General features: G+C 42.2%; 1 protein-coding gene across 1 annotated transcript in view; it reads left to right on the top strand.

Annotated features, from left to right (window-relative positions):
- FGD5 (FYVE, RhoGEF and PH domain containing 5) overlaps positions 1 to 20,108 on the top strand; it is a 103,227-nt gene that overhangs the window by 56,447 nt on the left and 26,672 nt on the right. The window contains exons 6-11 of the mRNA XM_074152727.1: positions 4,343 to 4,491; positions 6,501 to 6,657; positions 8,648 to 8,735; positions 11,875 to 11,925; positions 13,464 to 13,522; positions 19,647 to 19,718. Of these exons, the coding sequence (XP_074008828.1) occupies positions 4,343 to 4,491; positions 6,501 to 6,657; positions 8,648 to 8,735; positions 11,875 to 11,925; positions 13,464 to 13,522; positions 19,647 to 19,718 (576 nt within the window). The remainder of the gene's footprint in view (positions 1 to 4,342; positions 4,492 to 6,500; positions 6,658 to 8,647; positions 8,736 to 11,874; positions 11,926 to 13,463; positions 13,523 to 19,646; positions 19,719 to 20,108) is intronic.

Consider the following 20,108-nt stretch of genomic DNA (forward strand, 5'->3'; position numbering starts at 1 on the left):
TTTATAGTGATTACTGTTACACTGCAAGTTTTTTATTAATCATTAGGAAGCTGGCTATCCAGGCAACTGGAATTAAATAATTTGTCTGAGAATTCATTATAATCAAAGGGGCAGGCAATTAATGACTAATTAAATCCACTGAGATGCTGTGGGAAAGGAGTGTTAATCTTGTAGCTCAGCTATGGTGGAAAGTGGACAGATACAGAGCTGTTCAATGTTAATTTGGAAGAGATGACATTTCTGTAACATAATAGGTTACTTAAGCACATCAGTAGTGAACTTACTACAGCTATTCACTTCCCCAGGCACAATAAACTGAAAGAACCCTTTGGATTCTTTTCCCCAGTCTGGATTAATTACGATGACTGAGGACTTTGAAAGGCTGCAGATTCCTTTGAGTTAGGAAAAGCATCCAGAAGATGGATTGACTGGCCTAGCTGGTTGGAAAGCCTCTGGAGTGTACGCTGGCTGACATACGTAGTTAGATAGGCTCACTCACACACCAGAGAAAACGGGAGCTGGAATAGCACAACACTGGGGTTATTTGTGGTACTGGGGCAGGACACATTGTGGAAATCAGACCCAGATAATTAGGAAACAAAATAATACTCCTTCAGACCTTTTTATGATCTTGTTTTATCCAGGACATAGTTAGTCAAAAAGAAAATTGTCATCATGATCTTTTTTTTTAGTCTAGTTCTAGCGGCTTTTCAGAAACCAAATGCTTCATCTGTCATAGTTGCTAAAAAACCATAGTGTATGTGTGACTTTCCTTTTGGCTAGTATCTATTAGATATTCCAGTCATCCCAGTTCATGGTGAGCCAGTGTGTACATTGCAGCTGACAGTGTTACAAGAAAAACCAGGAACGAATCTGAGGAGACTAAAAACTGCTCTTGCCTGGAGTCAGTTCCTTCTGGTGAGAAGAGAGGAATTTTGAAGCTCTTTGCTCAGGGTCTTTCCTGCTCCTTATAGGACCTTTCAGCAGAACCAGTCATAGCAACCAGATCCCCAGCACGCTGACATCAGTACAGCTACCTTGATTTAATCAAACAAACATGGACTACCTAAAGTAAAATATGGATCCCCTGTGAAACATACTCTGTTGAGTTGCTCGTACTTGGCCATTAGCAAGTTTCATGGAAATCAGTTCTTTCAGACTCGTCCTTAATTGCTCCATGTACTTAATTATTCCATTACTTAATTACTGCATGTACTTATAAAACTTAACTAGACAGAAGCCAGATTCATGAGAAATACTGTGGTAAATACAGCCCAGGGAAGTTCAGAATATTGTCCCTAAAAGTTCAAGGAATAAAATTCGATGTTTTGGCAATAGGTTTCATGATCACTAGATCCTGACAGAGGAAGGTACTCAACCTATCCCATCCTGGTTCAGGGCTGCATAGAAACAGCTTGGCATCTTTCAATGAGCTGGGCGACCTCAGAGGTTTCTTTTCATCAAGCCCCTGCTTCCTTTCACAGCACATTTGGCCACATAACACGCAGAGGGGTAGGAGGCCAGGAAATGGTCTCTGAGTGGAAAAATCTAGCTGCCATTTCTATTAACTCATCCAGCAGAATCACATTCTCAGCAATTGTTAAAGCAGCTGCATTATTTTTTTCTGACGAATTGGCTTCTATGGGCAGAGAGAGAATGTTTTTTATACATATTTTTAAAAAAACATTGGTTTTAATAATAACTCACTATTTGCAGAGTAGCATGTGAAAAAATACGTTCACAGCATGGATGTGGCCGACTGGTCAGATGCTAACGCTTTCCTTCACGCTAGATCTTGGGCTGAAGCGGAGCTTAGTGTGAACCTGCCGGAGGACCAACTCCTGGTGTGATGGCCTTAGTCTGACAGGATAAAAGCAGGGCTTTAACACCAGCTCTGCTGTGACCAGATGCTTGGGCTTTGCATGTGGTTATGAGCTACCTGACCCTTTGTGAGATCACCAAAAGTCCCTTTTGGGACTTTTTTTTTTTTCTCAGGATGCAGTGCTAGTGTGTCCATAACATGTGGTAGATTCTGTCTTAAATCAAAGTTGGTTGTTTTCCTAATAATGCAATATTCTAGTGAGTCTTGTGGTCTGGACTACTGACCACACCACACTACATCATATCATATCATATCATACCATACCATACCATATCATATCATATCATATCAATATGGTCCCTCCTGGCTTCAAAGTCAGTGAATCTAAGTATATTCAGCAACAAAGCCTCTGTTCAAGTATTTTTAATGCTGAATTTAAAAACAATACCTGATTTGAGGCACTTAGTGGAAAAAACAGCATTGTAGGCTGGCTAGCAATAAGAGGGAATACCGCAATCCCCTACCCTTACCTTCACACACAAAAAAAAGAAAGGAAGGTCAGATAAGGACAGATAGTATTTTTATAAGGAGGGAAGCTTTGCAATCTCCTAGTCTGCAGCTGCTGCACCAGAACAAGTCACCAGGAGCTTTCAAACCTCACACTTAATGTGGCTTCTCTACTGAGCTGTTGTTTTGATTATTTACTCTGTTTTTCACTCTCACCCTTTTTTTCCTCATTTTATGTAATAAAAACTCCATGCATTTCAAGGCTTACTGGGATGCAGAAAAAGACTGGAAAAGGCACTCACAGAATTTGTTTCTAAGCAGTTGTATAGGAATGCCCAGTTTCTGCTCTCATCACAAACTGGGATGCACTTAGGTTTCTAATTTTTCACTTATTTTCACAGAAAAAAATGAGATTCAGATACTTTGCCCCTGAAGACCTGACTAGCAGAAATGGGAAATTCAGCAGTAAGAGCCCAACCTGACCCTGATGGAGAAACAGAGTCATCTCCTTACAGGGAATACAGAGGAGAATTAAACCTGTAACAGTTCTGCAGGACCATACTTGGGCAAACACCAAATACTATACTAACACTTTTCAGTTACTTGTACTTTTAGCAACACTGAAGAAGCAGGTGCTGAAACCACAGCCTTTTAATTTTATTGAATGAAGGCTGCTGCTTTTGAACACCGGATACTGCTATGAAGACAAACCATCCAGTTGCAATGCCCTGGCAGAGGCAGCCAGAATCCCTGGGTCAGGAGCCCACCTGGCGCCACTCAGCAGCAAAGCGGTAGTTGTACCTCTGCACAGCATCAGCGTTCCTGCCATGTTGTGTTGGGCATTGCCTTGTACCCCATTGCCACGGTTTGTGTTCAGACCTTCACAAAGCCCAGCAGCTTTAGATGCCTGAGCCTCTCTGGCCCCTGCCCATGAAGAGGCGCTGTGGCTGGTGGCAGCAGGCAGGGGAGGCAGCAGTGGCTGGCAAAGACCTGGAAAGGGCCAGGGCACCACAGGGGCCAAAGTCTCTTGAGTGCATCCAGGTGCCTGCAAAGGCTCCTTTACAAATCTGAAGCAGAGAAGGTGGATTCTATAGGAATCAGGCTTTGACCTGAAAACATTTCAGCATCCAGACCTCTGGATGGAGACTTTAAGCAATGTTTTGCACACAAAATATTTGCTGGCTGCTGTTGGGATGCCCAGGGCTGTTGGGATGCCCAGGATGTTTCTAATGCCCAGGCATCCAATACAAATTATTACTGCAGTTTGAGATGGAGGCCTTATTCTTCCCTTCCAAGTCAAAGTGGGGGAAACATTTTGCTAGGCACTCTTAAACAGCTGCCCTATTATGTACCAGACCTGGGTACACTTTAATATAGAGGAAATTACTCCTGTGTCCACATAATTTATAAACCACTTCAGGATCAAAACTATTTCTAAGACGAGGAAAAAAGGTCTCAGTTAGGTTTCATAAGGAAAATGATTGTTGCAAAGCTTAAATTTGTAGCTTCTTCCTCTCTTTAAATTCAGATTTGGAGACAAGTGTTGCAAATTTTAGCACAAGACATGTAGACATTGATGTTTTTCATGTCAAGCTGTTGGATTCAATGAAGTGACAGGAGAATCTCACCCTTAATTTTTAAAAATTATGTTTCTGGTTAAGAAACACTATAAAAATGAGACCAACTACACCCAGAAAAGCAGGAAAAAAATGCAAGGTAAATAAAAATATACCAAACTCATTGTATGCATAAGGGTCTGATGGCTTGGTCAGGTGAAATGTTCAATTTTGGGCTGACAGCATTGTGGAATTCAGCTGAAAAGGTGTATGAACTAATGGATGGAAGAAAACATATGCTACAATTTCCTTGCTATACTGAGCACACTCTATCACTATTGATGGCATAATCTATAATTCCTAGAAAGCACAGTTTAGGGGTCAAGAAAATGTAATGATAATTTCAGAAGATAGACTTAAGTCTGGTTTTGTGTATTTTCTGTGATGTTGTTCACAGGATTTCTATGAAGGCATCTTGAAAGTTCTTGGAGAAGATGAAAATGAACAGGAAGAAGTTAAACTCAAGCAGGGTTTAAGTGAACTCCCTGAAATTTATGAATTACACCAAGACATCCTGGGAGAACTGGAAGAAAGAGTCCTTAAATGGTAAGTATAGAATGGCATGGTTTGATGGCCTTAACATACTGTCCGCAGCAGGTGGGTTAACTCATCAGCGTTCCCTTGACCCCACTAGCAGGGAGGCTGGGATTCCAGCAGAGATGAAAGGAGCAGAATCTGAACTGCTTTGGCAGATTTTGCATACAGGCAGGCAGGAGGTAAATGTAGAGGCTGTCAGGCTAAGGAAACAAACACTGAAACATTCGCACAGTGCGCAGCCCGTCAGTCAGTGTGAGGACGGCCTGCTTCACATGCATTGTCCTCTGATGCCAGTTCAGAGTCATCACCAAGCGGCTTCACACTCGTGGCCTGAAGGTCACAGACTCTTGCCATGGGAGGCAAGAACAGTAGACATTGGAATTGATCCTAAAGAAGCTCATCTGCTTACAGAAATCTACATAGCAACTGCATAGCTCTCTGATAAGCAACCCCCTGGGCTGCCAGCACTGAGGCAGGGCTTTGCACAGGCCAGGCTTCCAAGGCAAACACACACTGCCAGCCTGCTGAGGGACTCCACCTAAGCCAAACATCCTCGCAGGGCGAAGTCTTTCCATGAGAGAGTAAGACCATGCCTAGGACAGACAAAGCTCCAAAATTCATTCAGTTAAGGAGACCTCTGACTCAAGCCAGGCTGCCAGGCCCTAATCTATCAGACTGCTGGAATAAGAATGTCCAAGAGAAATTCCCTCTGCAGACCCAAGCTGACTACACCGCCAGCGGCCCGCCCAGCCCCTGGCCTTGACTGAACTAGTATGTCTCTGACAGCTTACGATGGACCATGCAGCCCCACACCTCCGCCCTGCTGGACTCCAGGAGGCAGTGGTCACTGACAGCGGCTGATCCTCTCCCAGCACTGCCACTGAACAGTTAAGGAAGTCAATTAGATCAGGAGAACTTTTCAGTAACAATCCTAAATTCACAGCACAGTTCTCTTGCACATTCAAGTCAAAGCACACAACAAGAAAAGAAAAGGCTAAAGGGAACTATAAATTGGTTCATGTCCACCAAGGGACTGTTAAAAATGGCAGAAAGACTTAAAAAATTTCATCAATGATTTATGATTTATACACTCATCATACAAACAGAAGTGTTGTTTCCAGCTGGGATCTGAAATGACTTCTTGTGTCCTAAAGAAGTCACAGCCTCACAGCCCTACTCTAGCAGCATGCTGCCTTTTTTCTAAGACAACAGGGATACAACTGGAAGTACCCTAAGATTCTGTGCAGAACTACTCTGTGGCACTGGGGAAAAAAGACGGCTGTACTGCAAATGCTGGCGTAGGGCTGCACTCATACAGGCTCCCAGGTCACCACCACCCTTGAACCTTCCAGTAAGTCCTTCCCTGTGTCTGCACTCCCCCAGACACTCTGTTGCTCCAACGTCCCCAGGAACTTACATTCCTCTCTTAACTATGACTACTCTTTTGCCATCTCAGATTTTGTCCTGTTCTTTCCTTGTACATGCTCCATAAGTATTTCAGTACTGTGCTACTGGGTGCTGAGGCAGATGATGGTGGGGCACTGCTGAGAAGGGGGCAATAAAAGAGAGCTGAAGATAGGATGTCACAACTGAAGATTGTTATATTATCCCCCACAACCAGTGCTCAAAGCACTGCAGCAGCTGGAAGGTCTGTTTAGAGAAGCAGAAGCTGTGTCCAGAAAGGAGACATTCTCCCCATCATGGGCACACGGTGCTGCCATGGCAAAGGCTCATCCGAAGATCAGATCCTCCTGGTACTCATTCTACAGCAGCTCAGTTTGTTGCCCAGCATGTCAGTGAAGCAGTCCCTTGTTCCTGCCATGGATGGTTAGACTCCATGATCTGAAAGGTCCCTTCCAACCTAGACAAGTCTTCTGTGATTCTATGATTTAACCTGGGCTTTATCTGCACAATGTCCTTAGCCACTGTGGGTCTAATACAACGAGAAAGAAGTATGGCCCTTCTTTCATTTTCATTTATTTATTTATTTGCTGCTTCTTTTCTTTCTGTGGCGTTAGGGAGGAACACCAGAAGGTTGCTGATGTTTTTCTCTCCAGAAAATCAAGGCTGAATCACCACACAGCATACATTATGCAGTTTGATAGGAATTTGGCTTTGCTAGATGAAACCTGCCTTAAGTATTCCCAACTGGCTACCATAATTCAGGAGTTTGAGGTAAGGCTGCCATGTTTTTTTAGCTGCACTAATGCACTAATGGTTGTGCCACAGGGCTTACTCAAAGATATTTTTCCTGCAACTCCACCAGTGCTCACACAGGGTTCAGACATCCTGTTGCTAAAACTGAAGTAAGATGTTCACATGTGCACGATGTGTTTCTGTTTCTGTGTCTGTTGCCCACACATCCCTGTGCGTGCACACAAAATGTATGTTTGTGAATCTACAGATCTGTGAGTATATTTTGCTGAAATATATGCTCATAGTGGAGTAGTTTCTCAATTACATATTAACTTATCAAGCTCTTTGAGGATGTGTTAGAGTTTATTATTATTATTACCATCTCTTCATATCTTTTCTTCTTTCACTGCATTTTCGATCCTTTCTTTTGTACTGAGTCCAGCCAGGATGAAGTTATGGTTAGCCTGTAATAGATGCTTAGCTGCTGGTAGTGATCAACCCACAACATCTTTACAATTGCATTTCTCTGCGTTATTAAATGCCTGTTAACTGCTTCCTCTGTTTACAGAGGATGTTGTGACAGGCAGCACTGAACTGCACAGGAAGACACAAACTCCACTGGCCAGACACATACAGGGTTCTGTAACCTCTAGGCCTGTAACCTCTGGCCCTGTAGTAAGAAATATGTATTTTCCAGTTGTGTTAACTCAGTCATCTGTGCTGAATAACTGAAAAACACCATCGAAATATATGTGACAGAAATTACATGATTCCTGATTACATTTTAAAGTACTGGCAATGTGGTCACTTAACACAATTTCAAAAGCATAAACCTGTATGTGGATGGGAAAGTTCAGTTGGGCTGCACTGACTCTATTGAGCTAAAATGGTTAAAAGCTATGCTTCTTTATTGTGGGTCTAGAACCCCTGTTTCTTATTATCTTTATCTGGTAAGAGAAATAAAAATGTTTATTTGGGTGGCAGAGGGGCTGTACGGATAAATTAGTGATGGGACCTTAAAGGTTATTTAGAATGCCAGCTCTATGGGGTATGGATTGTGTTTTTCTCTGCAGCACATGTGGAATATTAATTTCAAAAGACATTTGGAATTCAGCCCTTACAAGCGATACCTTGCAGTCACCACAATTATTTCCTGTTAGCAGCCGAGGGAAGCTCTGATGGCTCACAGTGCTCTGCACATGAACTTGGCAAATGGAGGCTTTCTACTGAGAGCCTGTATTCCCTGCATCCTTCCCAGCCACATGCCTATACACCGCTGTCTTAACTGTCAACCCTGAGAATTAGCTCTCTTATTTCTAAAACAGCAAATGAGGCTTTTCCTAGAATGAGATCAGTAGGATTTTGCCCTAGAATCAGAGTTTTGTAACTTCTTACCCTCTTGCATGCACGCATATGCACACAAATGAGGGGGAAGTGTCTCTCAGTGCTTCCCTATTGCAATTTTTTCAAGCATGACAATTAGCTTTCCAGTCAAACACATAATTTAGGGCCTCATCTTGTTTCTGGCACCTTTGACTTGAGTATGGAGGACTGGGAATGCTCAGCACAACCCTGAATGCACATTTGGTGAGAGCAGTCAGCCAATTAGAGGAGTAATACGGTAACATGAAATATCTCTTCTGCCTTGGAAAATGCCATCTCTTGCCAGCCTTCCTTTAAACAAGTTACATTCCTGTTCTCTTGTTGTCCCTTCACAAGTGGCAAACACTTTAGAAATGTCAGTTAATGAACAGTGAAACACCACGACACCTGCCTGTGTTTTGTACTCAAATTCACCACCAAACTATTTGTGAATGATGCCATAGGAAATAAACTGTTTACAGTACTTCTTTGTAGTCACAAAGGCAATACCCCCTAGCAAGCTGGGTAAATTCGGAATGGTTCAATGGAATTTGTGCATGCAACAGGTAGCAAAATTTCATTGTACACATCAGGTGGAGCTTACAGTTTGCTGCTGAACTCGCATATCCCTGATCTTTGTGTTTCCTTTTCCTTCCATTGAGGACAGCAGAGCTCTGGTGGCAGCCCTCAGAGTGTGAAACACCAGCTTTTGAAAGTGGTGCAGCGAGTCTTCCAGTATCGTGTGCTGCTCACAGGTCAGTAAAATCACTCCCAAAGGTACCCAGTGGAAACCTTCCCATGATGTCCTGTGCCTCCACTGTGCCACGCATTGATGCCAAGATAGTTAAAATAAAGTTTCCTGGGAACTCCAGTGTGCTTAGTACAGGATTCAGGAAATACCAGGGAGCCTGGGAAGCAGCAGGAACTTCTTCAGCACAACCATGTTGAAAGGTTACAAAAAAGTGTAAAGTCAGCTGCTTTTAGCCATTCCTTCTTGGCTTTTTCCTTCTGTGAATTAGGAGAGGCAGAGTTAAGCCTCGCTGCCAACAGGTTTGATTTTATTTATATCAAGGGCAATTATCAGAGACAGTAGGCGACAGTAGTCCCCAGCATGGGGACTCTGCACTGCAACCTGTATGGCAGTGGCCAGCACCATCTCCTTCTACTCCATCAACAAATCAATTGTATCCAGTATTGCACCCTAAGCCCTATGTACAGTACACCCAAGGCTAGTAATAAGTTTAAGTCAAAATCCCAGTCCAATTTCTCTGCATTGTAGGAGGCAGAGATCCAAATTTACATTAACAGTACATTTACAGATTTACATTTAAAGTAACACCTTCCCGTTACATTCAGGACCATATATACCACTCCCACCTGGAGTCTCTCCAAGGAGGGTTGTGTTCCCTGGGGTAGCTCATTCTCTGTATGCCATGACAAATCTAGCCCGTGAGAGGAGCAAACTTTCTGGAGCAGCATGTGGCCCCTAGAAAGAATTGTGAAGTTTAGGTTTGTAACTAATGAACTGGCTGGTGAAGCAAATGGTGAAATGTAACAACGAATCTCAGTGTTGTCAAGTAATTTAGTCAGATCAGAACACAAAAGAGCAGGGATCCATAGACATAAAGATGGGGAAATGCTTTGGGAGTATGTCTATGTGTGGGTGGAGAGGGGCACAAGATGAGTTACGTGTGGGACAGTAAAAAGGAAGCCATAAACCCTGCCTATACTCAACAGCCGATGAAGGGCAGAGCATATTAGAAGGGATTCCTATAAATGCAGCAGAACAAAGTGACCATATGAAATTTTTATTCACAGCACAGATTAGCAGCAGTTTCATCTTGCTCCAGACACTTTGATCAAGGATGCAACTCATTATTCACAGCTGGTTTTGCTTTTTCAGTACGAGCAATACAAATGAACACCGGGTGCCAATAGTAGGACTATTTTTCTGTCTGACTTGCTTCCCTCCCTGGGTGTGTCTACACTAAGGGCAACTTTCCAGACCTGTGGATTGCAGTACTTAGTAGTCTCACCTCATCCTTACAGTGGCTTTAGTGCACACACACAAATACGGCATCTAAGAAAAAGGACTTGGCATGTCCCTGCCAGAAATATCCCCATTGTGCTCCATTTTCCCTGCCCACAATGTAAACTGCAAACATGAAGCATGGTATTTTGTGAGAGAACGGGAAGGGTTTCAGTGCAGCTCCAGTGATTTGATTCTGCCTGTGCTTGAAGCAGCTTGAGTTCCTCCTTGTCCCAGGTACTGTCACTAACTGGGAAAATGAAAGCTGTTGTGTGTAGTGAGGTAAAATCTGCTGGATTAAGATACTCCAGAAAATAGGTTTACTGCTTCAGTTCTTTACCTCAAGAAACCAAGCCCCTCTTTGTCTGCTAGGACAGGGTGGGTCTGAAACAGTGCAGTCCTTCAGATTCTTCAGACAGCATTAAAAAAATTAAACTGTGCAGGTGTACTTGTGTATTCCTAACTGGCTGTTTCTACCAGATAAGGAAGGGTATTTTATGAGGATATTGGTTGCCAACTACTGCACTACAGCCAAAAGCAGTTGCCCACTCAGTTAAATGTCCACAGCCAAGGACAGAGCTTGCAGCTGTGAAAAGGAACACTAAATATTGCCTGGCAGATAACACTGCACAGCTCCTTCCTGCCTGCCTGAGTACAGGCAGATGCTTTCCTGAACGCATGTAAAAGCCAGGTAGATTTCAGGACACCAGAGAGGGCACAGCACTGGAAAGAAAAATGTATATGGATAGGACATTCAAGGGAATGGATATCTTTGCACAGCACCATTCTCAGCACAGAGGCCTAGTTCTTGGATGCAGAATTTAGGAGCCTGGATTCATCAGAAAGATAAGAATTAAGTATTTCAGGATTAGGCTTTGGAACAGGCTGCCCAGGGAGGTTGTGGAGTCCCCTTCTTTGGAGATTTTCAAGACCCGCCTGGATGCAGTCCTGAGTAACATGCTCTGACATGCTCTGGGCAATCCTGCTTTGACAGGGGAGTTGGACTAGATGATCTTTACGGTCCCTTCGAACTCTAAAAACTCAGTGAAATTCAGTGAAATGGTGGCACTCATACTACGGTCATTAAAAGCATAAAGACCCAGACAAAGAGCAGACAGATGATCCAGGGCAAGTAGTCCAAATAAAACTTAAAGGTTTGTATGTAATGCAAATATAATTTCTGTAAATGTAACTCATACTGTGTGTATTTTCCAGAACTTATTTTCAGAATGTGATTGAGTTCAGTAATAATTGAACTCTGCATGTACAGAAGCAGACTCTCCTTCTTGTGTCTATAAAATTCATATAATTAATTTACTATAAATATAGAAAGTCCATCATTACAGCCAACACCATTCATTCAGATAAGAAAATAGCATTCATTCAGGGAACAATTATTTGTAAAGTTGTGCTACTCAGTGATTCTCTTGGCTGAGAAACAAGGAAATATTTTTGTCCCACTCTGTTTATTCGTTTATACCTGCCAAGTTACGTGATGAGTTCAAATCTGTATCAATGCTCTTGCATTGATTCTCAAAGCAGAACGCAGTCAAAGATGAGTTTTGCTTTGGAAAGAGGCTATATACACTTAATTATTTGGGAATAAAGTGATATGGGGCACTACTGTGGATGCCCCATCCCTGGAGGTGTTCAAGGCCAGGCTGGCCACGTCTTAGAGCAACCTGGTCCGGTGGGAGGTGTCCCTGCCTATTGCAGGAGGGTTGGAACAAGATGATCTTGAAGGTCCCATCCAACCCAAACCATTCTATGATTAGGATTCCATATTTTAGCTAATAACGCTACAAATTATGTGGATCTGTATTCTGATTACTGGATATCTGTGCTTATTTCATTATTTTCTACAGATTACTTGAATAATCTTTGCCCTGATTCTACAGAGTATGAAGCCACACAAGGTAAAATGAAATGAAATTCTGCTTTGCTAACTCTGCTTCTGAAGAGGTACAGGATCTATACTGGTAGTATATGGAAGAGGATTATTTTTAAGATTTTGTGTTAATAGGTTAGACGTAAGATCTATAAGAACTGATTACTAATATAGACAAATTATTTAGGGCAGGAACCTTCTCTTTTTTTCACTGAAACATGTGGGCTCCCTATGGTTTTGACACGATGAACTTACAGAAGAAGTAGTTACCATCTCTACAAGCAGAGTGCAGATACTGTAGTTCTGCCCCAGCCATTGCGGAAATCCTAGTCCTCCTTGGCTCTGTCCGTATTTGGCCTGGTCATTATGAAGTCAATTGGGATGGCTCCACATGCTTGTTTGTGTGGCATTATGGTGTGTCTGCTGTGCTCTGTGAACTTCAGAGAAGCCAGGAGGTTTGAATCATATATCTGTATTCTGGATTCCTTAAGCCTAAGTAAATTTGAAAGACACTGCATAAAAATCAGTTCTGCACAATCAAGAACAATCCAGCTGTTCAGCTGCTAACACCATCCTTTCCAACACATCAGGTGTCTCACTCCCACTGAAGTCAAAGCCGGGTTTAGCTGTGGCCTCAGCGGGAGCTTCCAGGCTGGGGTATGCAGGAATAACTTTGCATTAATGAAACCAGTTCACCTCTCTGTTACACTGAGTGTAAATCCAAACCAACTCATAGCAAGAAGGTCTGATTGAAGGTCAGTCCATTCTGACCAAGAGTAGAGTCTTGTGCAAGATTTAGGACCCTAGTCGCTGACAGTCTATACCACTAATTTAAACAAGGCCAGGGCAGATGCTCAAGCCCTCTGGCCACGATTGTCTCTCCTGGTTGTGGTTAGTACACGCTTGTCACATTTCTGGCCAGTGATGGCTACCATGCTCCCAGATTATGCCCAGAAACAGATCCCTGTGCCACAGAAGAAGACATTTGAGATAAGGATCCGAGCCATGTTATGCCACTGCTCTCAGGACCAGCAAACATACCCTGGTCCAGGTTATTTGCCAGTGGAGAATCCAGGTGATAATTCATGTCACCACTTCATACACATTTCTTTCAGAAAGGGATGACCTGTCCTCTCCCTCGGCAGGAAGGGGAAACTGATCACTTTAGATTCCCATGCTTTTGGATGGCTAAAGCTGGGTTACATTAATCAATCCTTACCACAACCTCCAATTGTCAAAAGTCTGCAACTAGAAAACATCACAAAAAGATGTTGTGCCATGCTAGGTGCTTAATAGGGATGTCATGAGCTCTCTTGGTCAGCATAGGTATGATGCATAGTTTCACACAAGAGAATGGTGAAGGGAAGGGGAACTGAGAGCACTGTGCTGTGTCTTAAATTTGCTGGGCAGTTGCATTCTAAAGGTGTCAAAGAAGTTAAAGGACTTGCTGCTGCTAGGGATGTTGTTTGCTTTTTTTTTTAAAGATTCCCTTGCAAACAGAAGGGATTGGGGTTATTTTCCAATTCGTTTATGTGATTTATGGTGTTTGTTTTGCTTCATCCCTAGCTGCCTTATTCATTGTTTCTGAAATCACCGACCGAGCCAATGACAGCATGCTCCAAGCGGTGAGTCCTACCCTGACACACGCTCTGCTGATCGGCAGTGTCTTTTCTGCACATGTGCTGAAGTGAGTGCATATATCTCTGCTAAATAAATCTCACACCTGAAGCCTCCTCCAGGGTGAGACTCAGGGGTTTATCCAGATCTGGTTTACAGTACTGCAGATAAGAAGTAAATCTTATGTCCTTTAGTGCAGCTGTGCAAGATGTAAGTCACTGTAGCAAGCAGCACAATTTTTTTTGCCCCTCTTCAGGTTGCTGAAATGATTACGTGGAGCAATGAAGTGAGAAACAGGAATTTTCATGGTTCTATTTGTAGCCTGAGATGTTTTTAGATATGAAATGTTGAAGACATCACAAATGTACTGTCAAAGATAAATTCTGAGTTCATTTACATAATTTTTCCACAATTCTGGAATCCCATTTTACTTCAGAAGAATAGGCCATAGTTTATAGCATTCCAAATGATCACACAACCAAATAGACTGGCCAACACCTTCATAGGTTAGAGCTCATGTCTGAATTCAGATTTAGGTATCTAAATAAGTTATATTGTTTTCCAAAGTAATGACCAGTTTCTGTAAGGTCAGTGTGATTTATTAATATCACTTCCATGATATTAGAATCCTAAGGTACTGGCAAACATAGACTGCAGATAGCTGGTCTTATCATCATTTGTTTCCAAGGTTCTAGGTCTGATTTTTGTCTAAGATGATAGGAGTTTTGTATTGACACGCGTAAGAAGTAGTGTTGGGAGGCACAGGAGGCAGCAGAGAGACTGTCACATATAGGATCTGTATCAGATACAGCAGGGTCCAGAGGAATTCAACTTGATGGACCTTTTGATAACTAAAGTCAGTGCCTTTCTTTTTGTCATACTAGCCACCCACACCTGCAGCTAAAGTTTCTCCTGAGGTCCATGTTTGCTTTAGCTACACAGACCTAGCTTTCAGCTCAAGTAGAAAGAAGTACCTATAGTCTTCACAGTCTAATGAAATGTTGCTCAGTAAGTCCATAGTTTCAGAGTCACTCTGTAGAGAGGCCACATTACGTTTCTTTTTATGATACAACTCTAGGCTTGTTAGACCTAGAAAATAGCGATAATACAGGACAAAATGACAAAAAATGCCATTTTAACACACTTCTTTTCAAGGCATTTAGATTACCAAAGAGTATGTGCAGTTGCTAAGGAAGATGTTGACTATTACGTGGTTTGTGTTCAACAGCATCTATGTTAGAGAACAAAGCACCTCATTCTAGCATCCTGCATTTCATCCAATAGGGAGTGGTTACACTGAAGTGCTTCTTTCTCAAAAGGTGCCTCATCTGAAATACTTTATCATTGCATTGGGTCACAGGGATTTCAAGGGATCGGGAATGTATCATATCCTTTGGGAATCTTTCACATTTTATTTCTCATTTGAACATTGCTGAATTTAACATCCTGCATTGGGATTTTGCTGTGCCTTTGCTAAATTGAAGATCTCTTTGGCATTGCAAACATCCTCCCCTCTGGTTAATTACAGATGGCATTCAATTCACTTTATTATTTCATTTACTGAGCAGAGAGAGGGTTGTTAATAATCACTCAGGCACCAAAACATGAAATTCAAGAGACAAAGAGATGCCTGGGCATCAATGCAGACAAAGGGAAGAAATGAAATGTCAACCCTTGTTAGTAAGAGCTTGTTTTCAGGGAGGATTTCAAGGTTGAAGGAATGAATGCACAGGAATTGTTAGGGAAAGGCACACTACAGCTATGCACCAGCACTGCTAAGTCAGCATATTCCCTTTAACGCCTTTGCCCTCTGGTTGCAGGGGGATGGAAGCTCTGGGTGAAGCAGTGGATTCAGACTGTGTGACATAGTAAAAATGCAGTAGGTCAACTAGATGAAGGATGTTTTTATGCAACAGCTTGGGAAGTAAGAATGAAAAAGTCTCAAAATCCAAGGTGCCCTTCGTCTTCTAAAACCGAAGCTTTCATGCTTTGTCCAGAGAAGCAGAAGCATCTGCTTGCAGCAAATGAACCCAGAGCCAAGAATGTCAACCTCTGCTCACATCTGGAAATCTCTGCTGCTCAGGTTGAAAAGCCATGTCTCTGATGTGTGCGCCAGGGTCATAGATAGAGCCCGTGTGTTCATGGACTGTTTCAGAGCACCAAGTTCAGTGAACTTGTCAGCAGACAGCCTGAACACCTTTGCTGCGTGTAAACTATCAGCTACACTGATCTCTTTTTTTGCTTACTCTCATCTTTATTTAAAGATACTTTGGGTATCAGCACAAACTATTTTGTCATCAGCCATGATAGTAAATGGGACAGGGACAAAAGTTGGAAGGGAAGTCTTTGTAGATTAAATGGTAGTTGTATTGCAGCCAAAGATAATGGTGAAGAAGGAGAAGGAAAGGAGAGAGAAGCATAACAGAAAAGCAAGACGCAGGCAATGATGTTCATACAGACTAATTCTGAATTATGTTCAGCATTGACAGCAAAAACCAGTAGTTAATTACTACATAAACACTACTCTGTTACCAAGACAAAAGAACAGATGTAGATTGCAGGAAGAATGTAATCTAACAAGCCTAGAATGTGTCATAAAAAGAAATGTAATCTGGCCACTCTACAGAGTGACTCTCAAACTACAGGCTTAGTGAGCAAAGTTTTTAACAGGTTTGATTCTGATTTTCTTTCTCCTCAGGCAAAGAGTTTATAATCATACTTTTCCATTATTAAAGCATTCTTTGTACTAAAATAATGAATATTTCATCATAAAACTGAGATCTCAGGAAAAGCTTCCACAGTAATCTTTGAGCTTTCAGGATACCTGTATCAGAGGTTGATATCTGTAAGAGCTCAGCTCCTGGCAGATCAAGGTCACACATCTTTGTCTGGCACCTGTGCTTCCTTAGATTTCACTCAGATTTATGGGAGATTTGTATGAATACTTTTCTGAAGTTAGAAGCATACATTATTGGCCAAAATCAAATTTGTTGTGTTGCATTACCATGCCATGATCTCCACTAAGCCATGCTTTAATTCGAAGAACATCACCGTATCATCTTGAGTTTTACAGATGTCACAGACTGTATAATAATTGCTATTAACAATGTCTGTGTTGGAACAGTTTCATTGCAAATTCCACATAGATTTTTACCCTTCATTTTTTATCATATCATCAGAGCACATCTGCTCTTTTTCAAAACTGTGGCCTGGAAGAGATGAAACAAAATTTCCTTCTTTCCCATCTGTGTGAATGCTGTGGGTTTTGTGAAGATGCAGGTTCATGAGAGTCAAGTTCAATATTCTGCTAAATCATAGGTTGTTCTTCTGAATTAATATCCCATTCACAAACGCCACAACCGACAGGTTCTTTTCTGTCTCTCAGATTTTAAATAATGCAAAGAATTTAAGAATTTACTGTAATTACAGAACCAACTGAAAAATGCCACTCAAGACAGAGCGTTAATAACGCCTCATGTACCTGGTTGAAGTTCTAAGCAATAATTTAGACTTGGCATATACCTGGAAGGAGGAAGATTTCTGCTGCCACTTATCAACTCATCAAACTACACTCCAAAAATCTGACAGGAGCATCTACATTTTCTGCAGAATATCAATGATTCATTACTAGCTTTTTTGTTTTTATGACAGTAACACTCTAGCAGTTTTTCCCTAGGAACTATTAACCCAGGACTTTCAGACACTTTACGATACTATCTCCACAGCATTTTAATCGAGCAGGAAAATATTATTCGCAATTCACAGATGCGCAAGTAGAGGCATAAGGCATACCGTCACCACATAGCATTAAGTCTGTCTGTAACTCTAGGAGACATTCAGTACTTGAACTAAGCATGGTTTGTATTGCTCTCTGAGCTTCTACAATCTGTTAGAGGCCCTGAGATGCTAAGGGCTATAAATCATTGTTGCTATTAACAGCTGGTGAATTCCTTGGGGAGGCATTCCTCCTGCACAGACATAATGATAATATGATGGAAGCTGCAGTTCAGTAATAAAATGACCAGAGAAGGATTTCAGCCACCCACATCTGCAGTACTAGTTGGGTGGAGTTTTGTTTTCGTTTTTTAATTATAGCTTGTGAAGGGTATTTGAAAGGAGTATGAGGATAGTTTTAAGGAGAATGAAGAAAACTATATACCCCCTCAGCTGCCCACATTTGCAGATAAATCACTGCTGTTCACATGTGATGGCTGTTTGACTTCCTACAGGAAATGAGTTTGATACATCTCTGTCCATTTCCTGGTGAACATGTGTCCATATTGCAAACATCAGCATTACAAGAAGTGCCTCTGCCAGCAGCCCTAGGAAAAGCTGAGGTGTATCTGAGCTGCAGCAACTTCTCTCACTCTCCTAGAAACCCCAATGAGTAGCACTAGCACTGACCATGTGCGTGCTCACAGGAGGGCACTGCCTTTTCTGCACATGAGGAACAGGTTTCCATTGTGGAAGCTGTCAATTTGACAAGTTTTGCTAGGGCTAAAATACCCTTTAGTGATGGGAAAGTCCTTTGCAAATGTCTTTTGCAAGTGTCAGCTGTCCCATGTTCCCCGGTATTTCCTGTGCTATTAGTTTATACATTCTGTTTCCATTTTGCTGGCCTATAGTATTTTAGAAGTGACGTGAAAAACTCCATTTTTTACTTCCTGCATTGCCGAAGAGACATTTGACTGCTGAAATTCTTGAAAATGTGTCAACTGCCAGTTACACTGCATGGTCACAACACAGCCCTGTGCTGGTCAAGGCTTGTAGGTGTTTCCATATGTTTGATATGCAGTTACTGATTAAGAACTAAATTTAGAATCATGCTAAACAAGTGTAATATTTCACTAGGGCAGTAACATATGGAGGTATTTCAGGCTTATCTCAAAAAGCAAGCCGAGATAGGTACATTAATTATGTTAGCTGAAATCCAGGGTAAATTAGCCTTGACAGCCCATCATGTTGACATGGATATGCTCCTTCTGGTATCTGTGATAGCTTTCTTAATTAGCTGGTTCCGTAGACAGCACTGATTTGTATCAGGCAGATACACTGTACAATCTAATCGAGTCTAAGCCCAGGGGCATCTTAATGCCAGTCAATGGAGCATAGGAAAATAGACCATAATCTGTTATAGCAGAAAACTAGTCAAAGGCTGCCGGGTCATGAAGCTATATCAAATATGGTCTTTAGTTTGTAGTTTATCTGGGTGTGTAACTGAGGATTTAGGATACAATGGCTAACTTAGACAAGAGACTCATAATTTTTAGACATATTGCAGTGATGACTCATTGCTACTGTGCAGCCCATTTTACTGTTCTAATCAGATAAAACCACAGCTGAATCCTATGTACAACCTCACCTGCTAAATTCAAGGGGATTTGAAAAGACTAGCAATATTGCAAAGGTACAGACATCCCTTCTTCCTCCTTTGTATGTTGAGAGCACAGGCTTAGCTAGATTAATCTATTTACAATCTTCATAGATAAATTCATGCCACATGCCAGTGCCCACTGACTGACTGTGCTTTAAGGCCAGGTCGGCAGTTAACAGTATCAGAGTTGGATAACGAACTTCCTGATCCTAGCAAAGCATCAAAAGAGAGATGCAGCTTCGTTGCCTGCTTACTAGTTAACCTTCTAAATCTCCTGCTGCAAAGCCATTAATCCATTATCATAGAATATAAACCTCCAGATAATCCTAGCAACAGTCTAGTGTCAAAGCATGCTTTGGATTATCTGTGGCATGCCACTAATGCACAGGCCTTCGAAGCAGATACTGTACTTTGTCTCTGCTTCCAGTTTGGTAGTTCCCAGAGCAAGAAAGTCAGCAGAGGCCAATGTATAAATACCGTATGGAGTTAGCAGGCCCTTTTGAAGGTGAACCGAGGCATCTGAGGTAATGAGAGTGTAGAAGGTCACAGCAAATGTGAATGCAGGTGATGAGGTGATCTGTAAGGCTGGAAGAAGACTTTCTGGGTGCAAAATCCCTGGGCTCAGTTCCTTCCAAAACCTAATACTGAAATACCACTTTTAGAGAAATAAAATGGTGAGGAGGGGTGAAGGAAGGTTTCCCTGCTTGTCTAAAGAACTGTCATCATGCAGTCTCCTAAAAGCTGTTTCTCTCCCCCAGGAAAACTTGCAGAAGCTGGTACACATTGAGCACAGTGTGAGAGGGCAGAGCGGCCTCCTCCAGCCAGGAAGGGTGAGTGCTGCAGGCAGACCTGTGCTGATAAGGGCATTGTTTCCGGCCAGCTTTATCTCTGATTGTGTGGATGGCCAGATTTCAGACGCCTACAGGTGGTGTTTACTGAGCTACTGTGATAAGAGTTGGAGCACTGGTTTGTGTAAAAAGCTATCACTCTGGCAGTGTGCAAAGAGATGTGCTGAGAGCCTCAGGCTGGGAAAGACATTGCCCCTGCTTTTACACAGAGCAGCCATTTAACTTTTCACTCCAGCTGTCCTCAGTCACCCCATGTGTAGCGTGTTTTGATGGAGCTGCTTTTTTCATCCCTATTTACTCCCATTTAAAGGCTGCAACACTAGCAGGAATCACTTGCAGCCTGAGAAGGTTCAGAGTTTTATTTGGCTAAGT

This window comes from Numenius arquata, chromosome 8 (genome assembly GCF_964106895.1).
Source record: "Numenius arquata chromosome 8, bNumArq3.hap1.1, whole genome shotgun sequence".
Lineage (NCBI taxonomy): Eukaryota > Metazoa > Chordata > Aves > Charadriiformes > Scolopacidae > Numenius > Numenius arquata.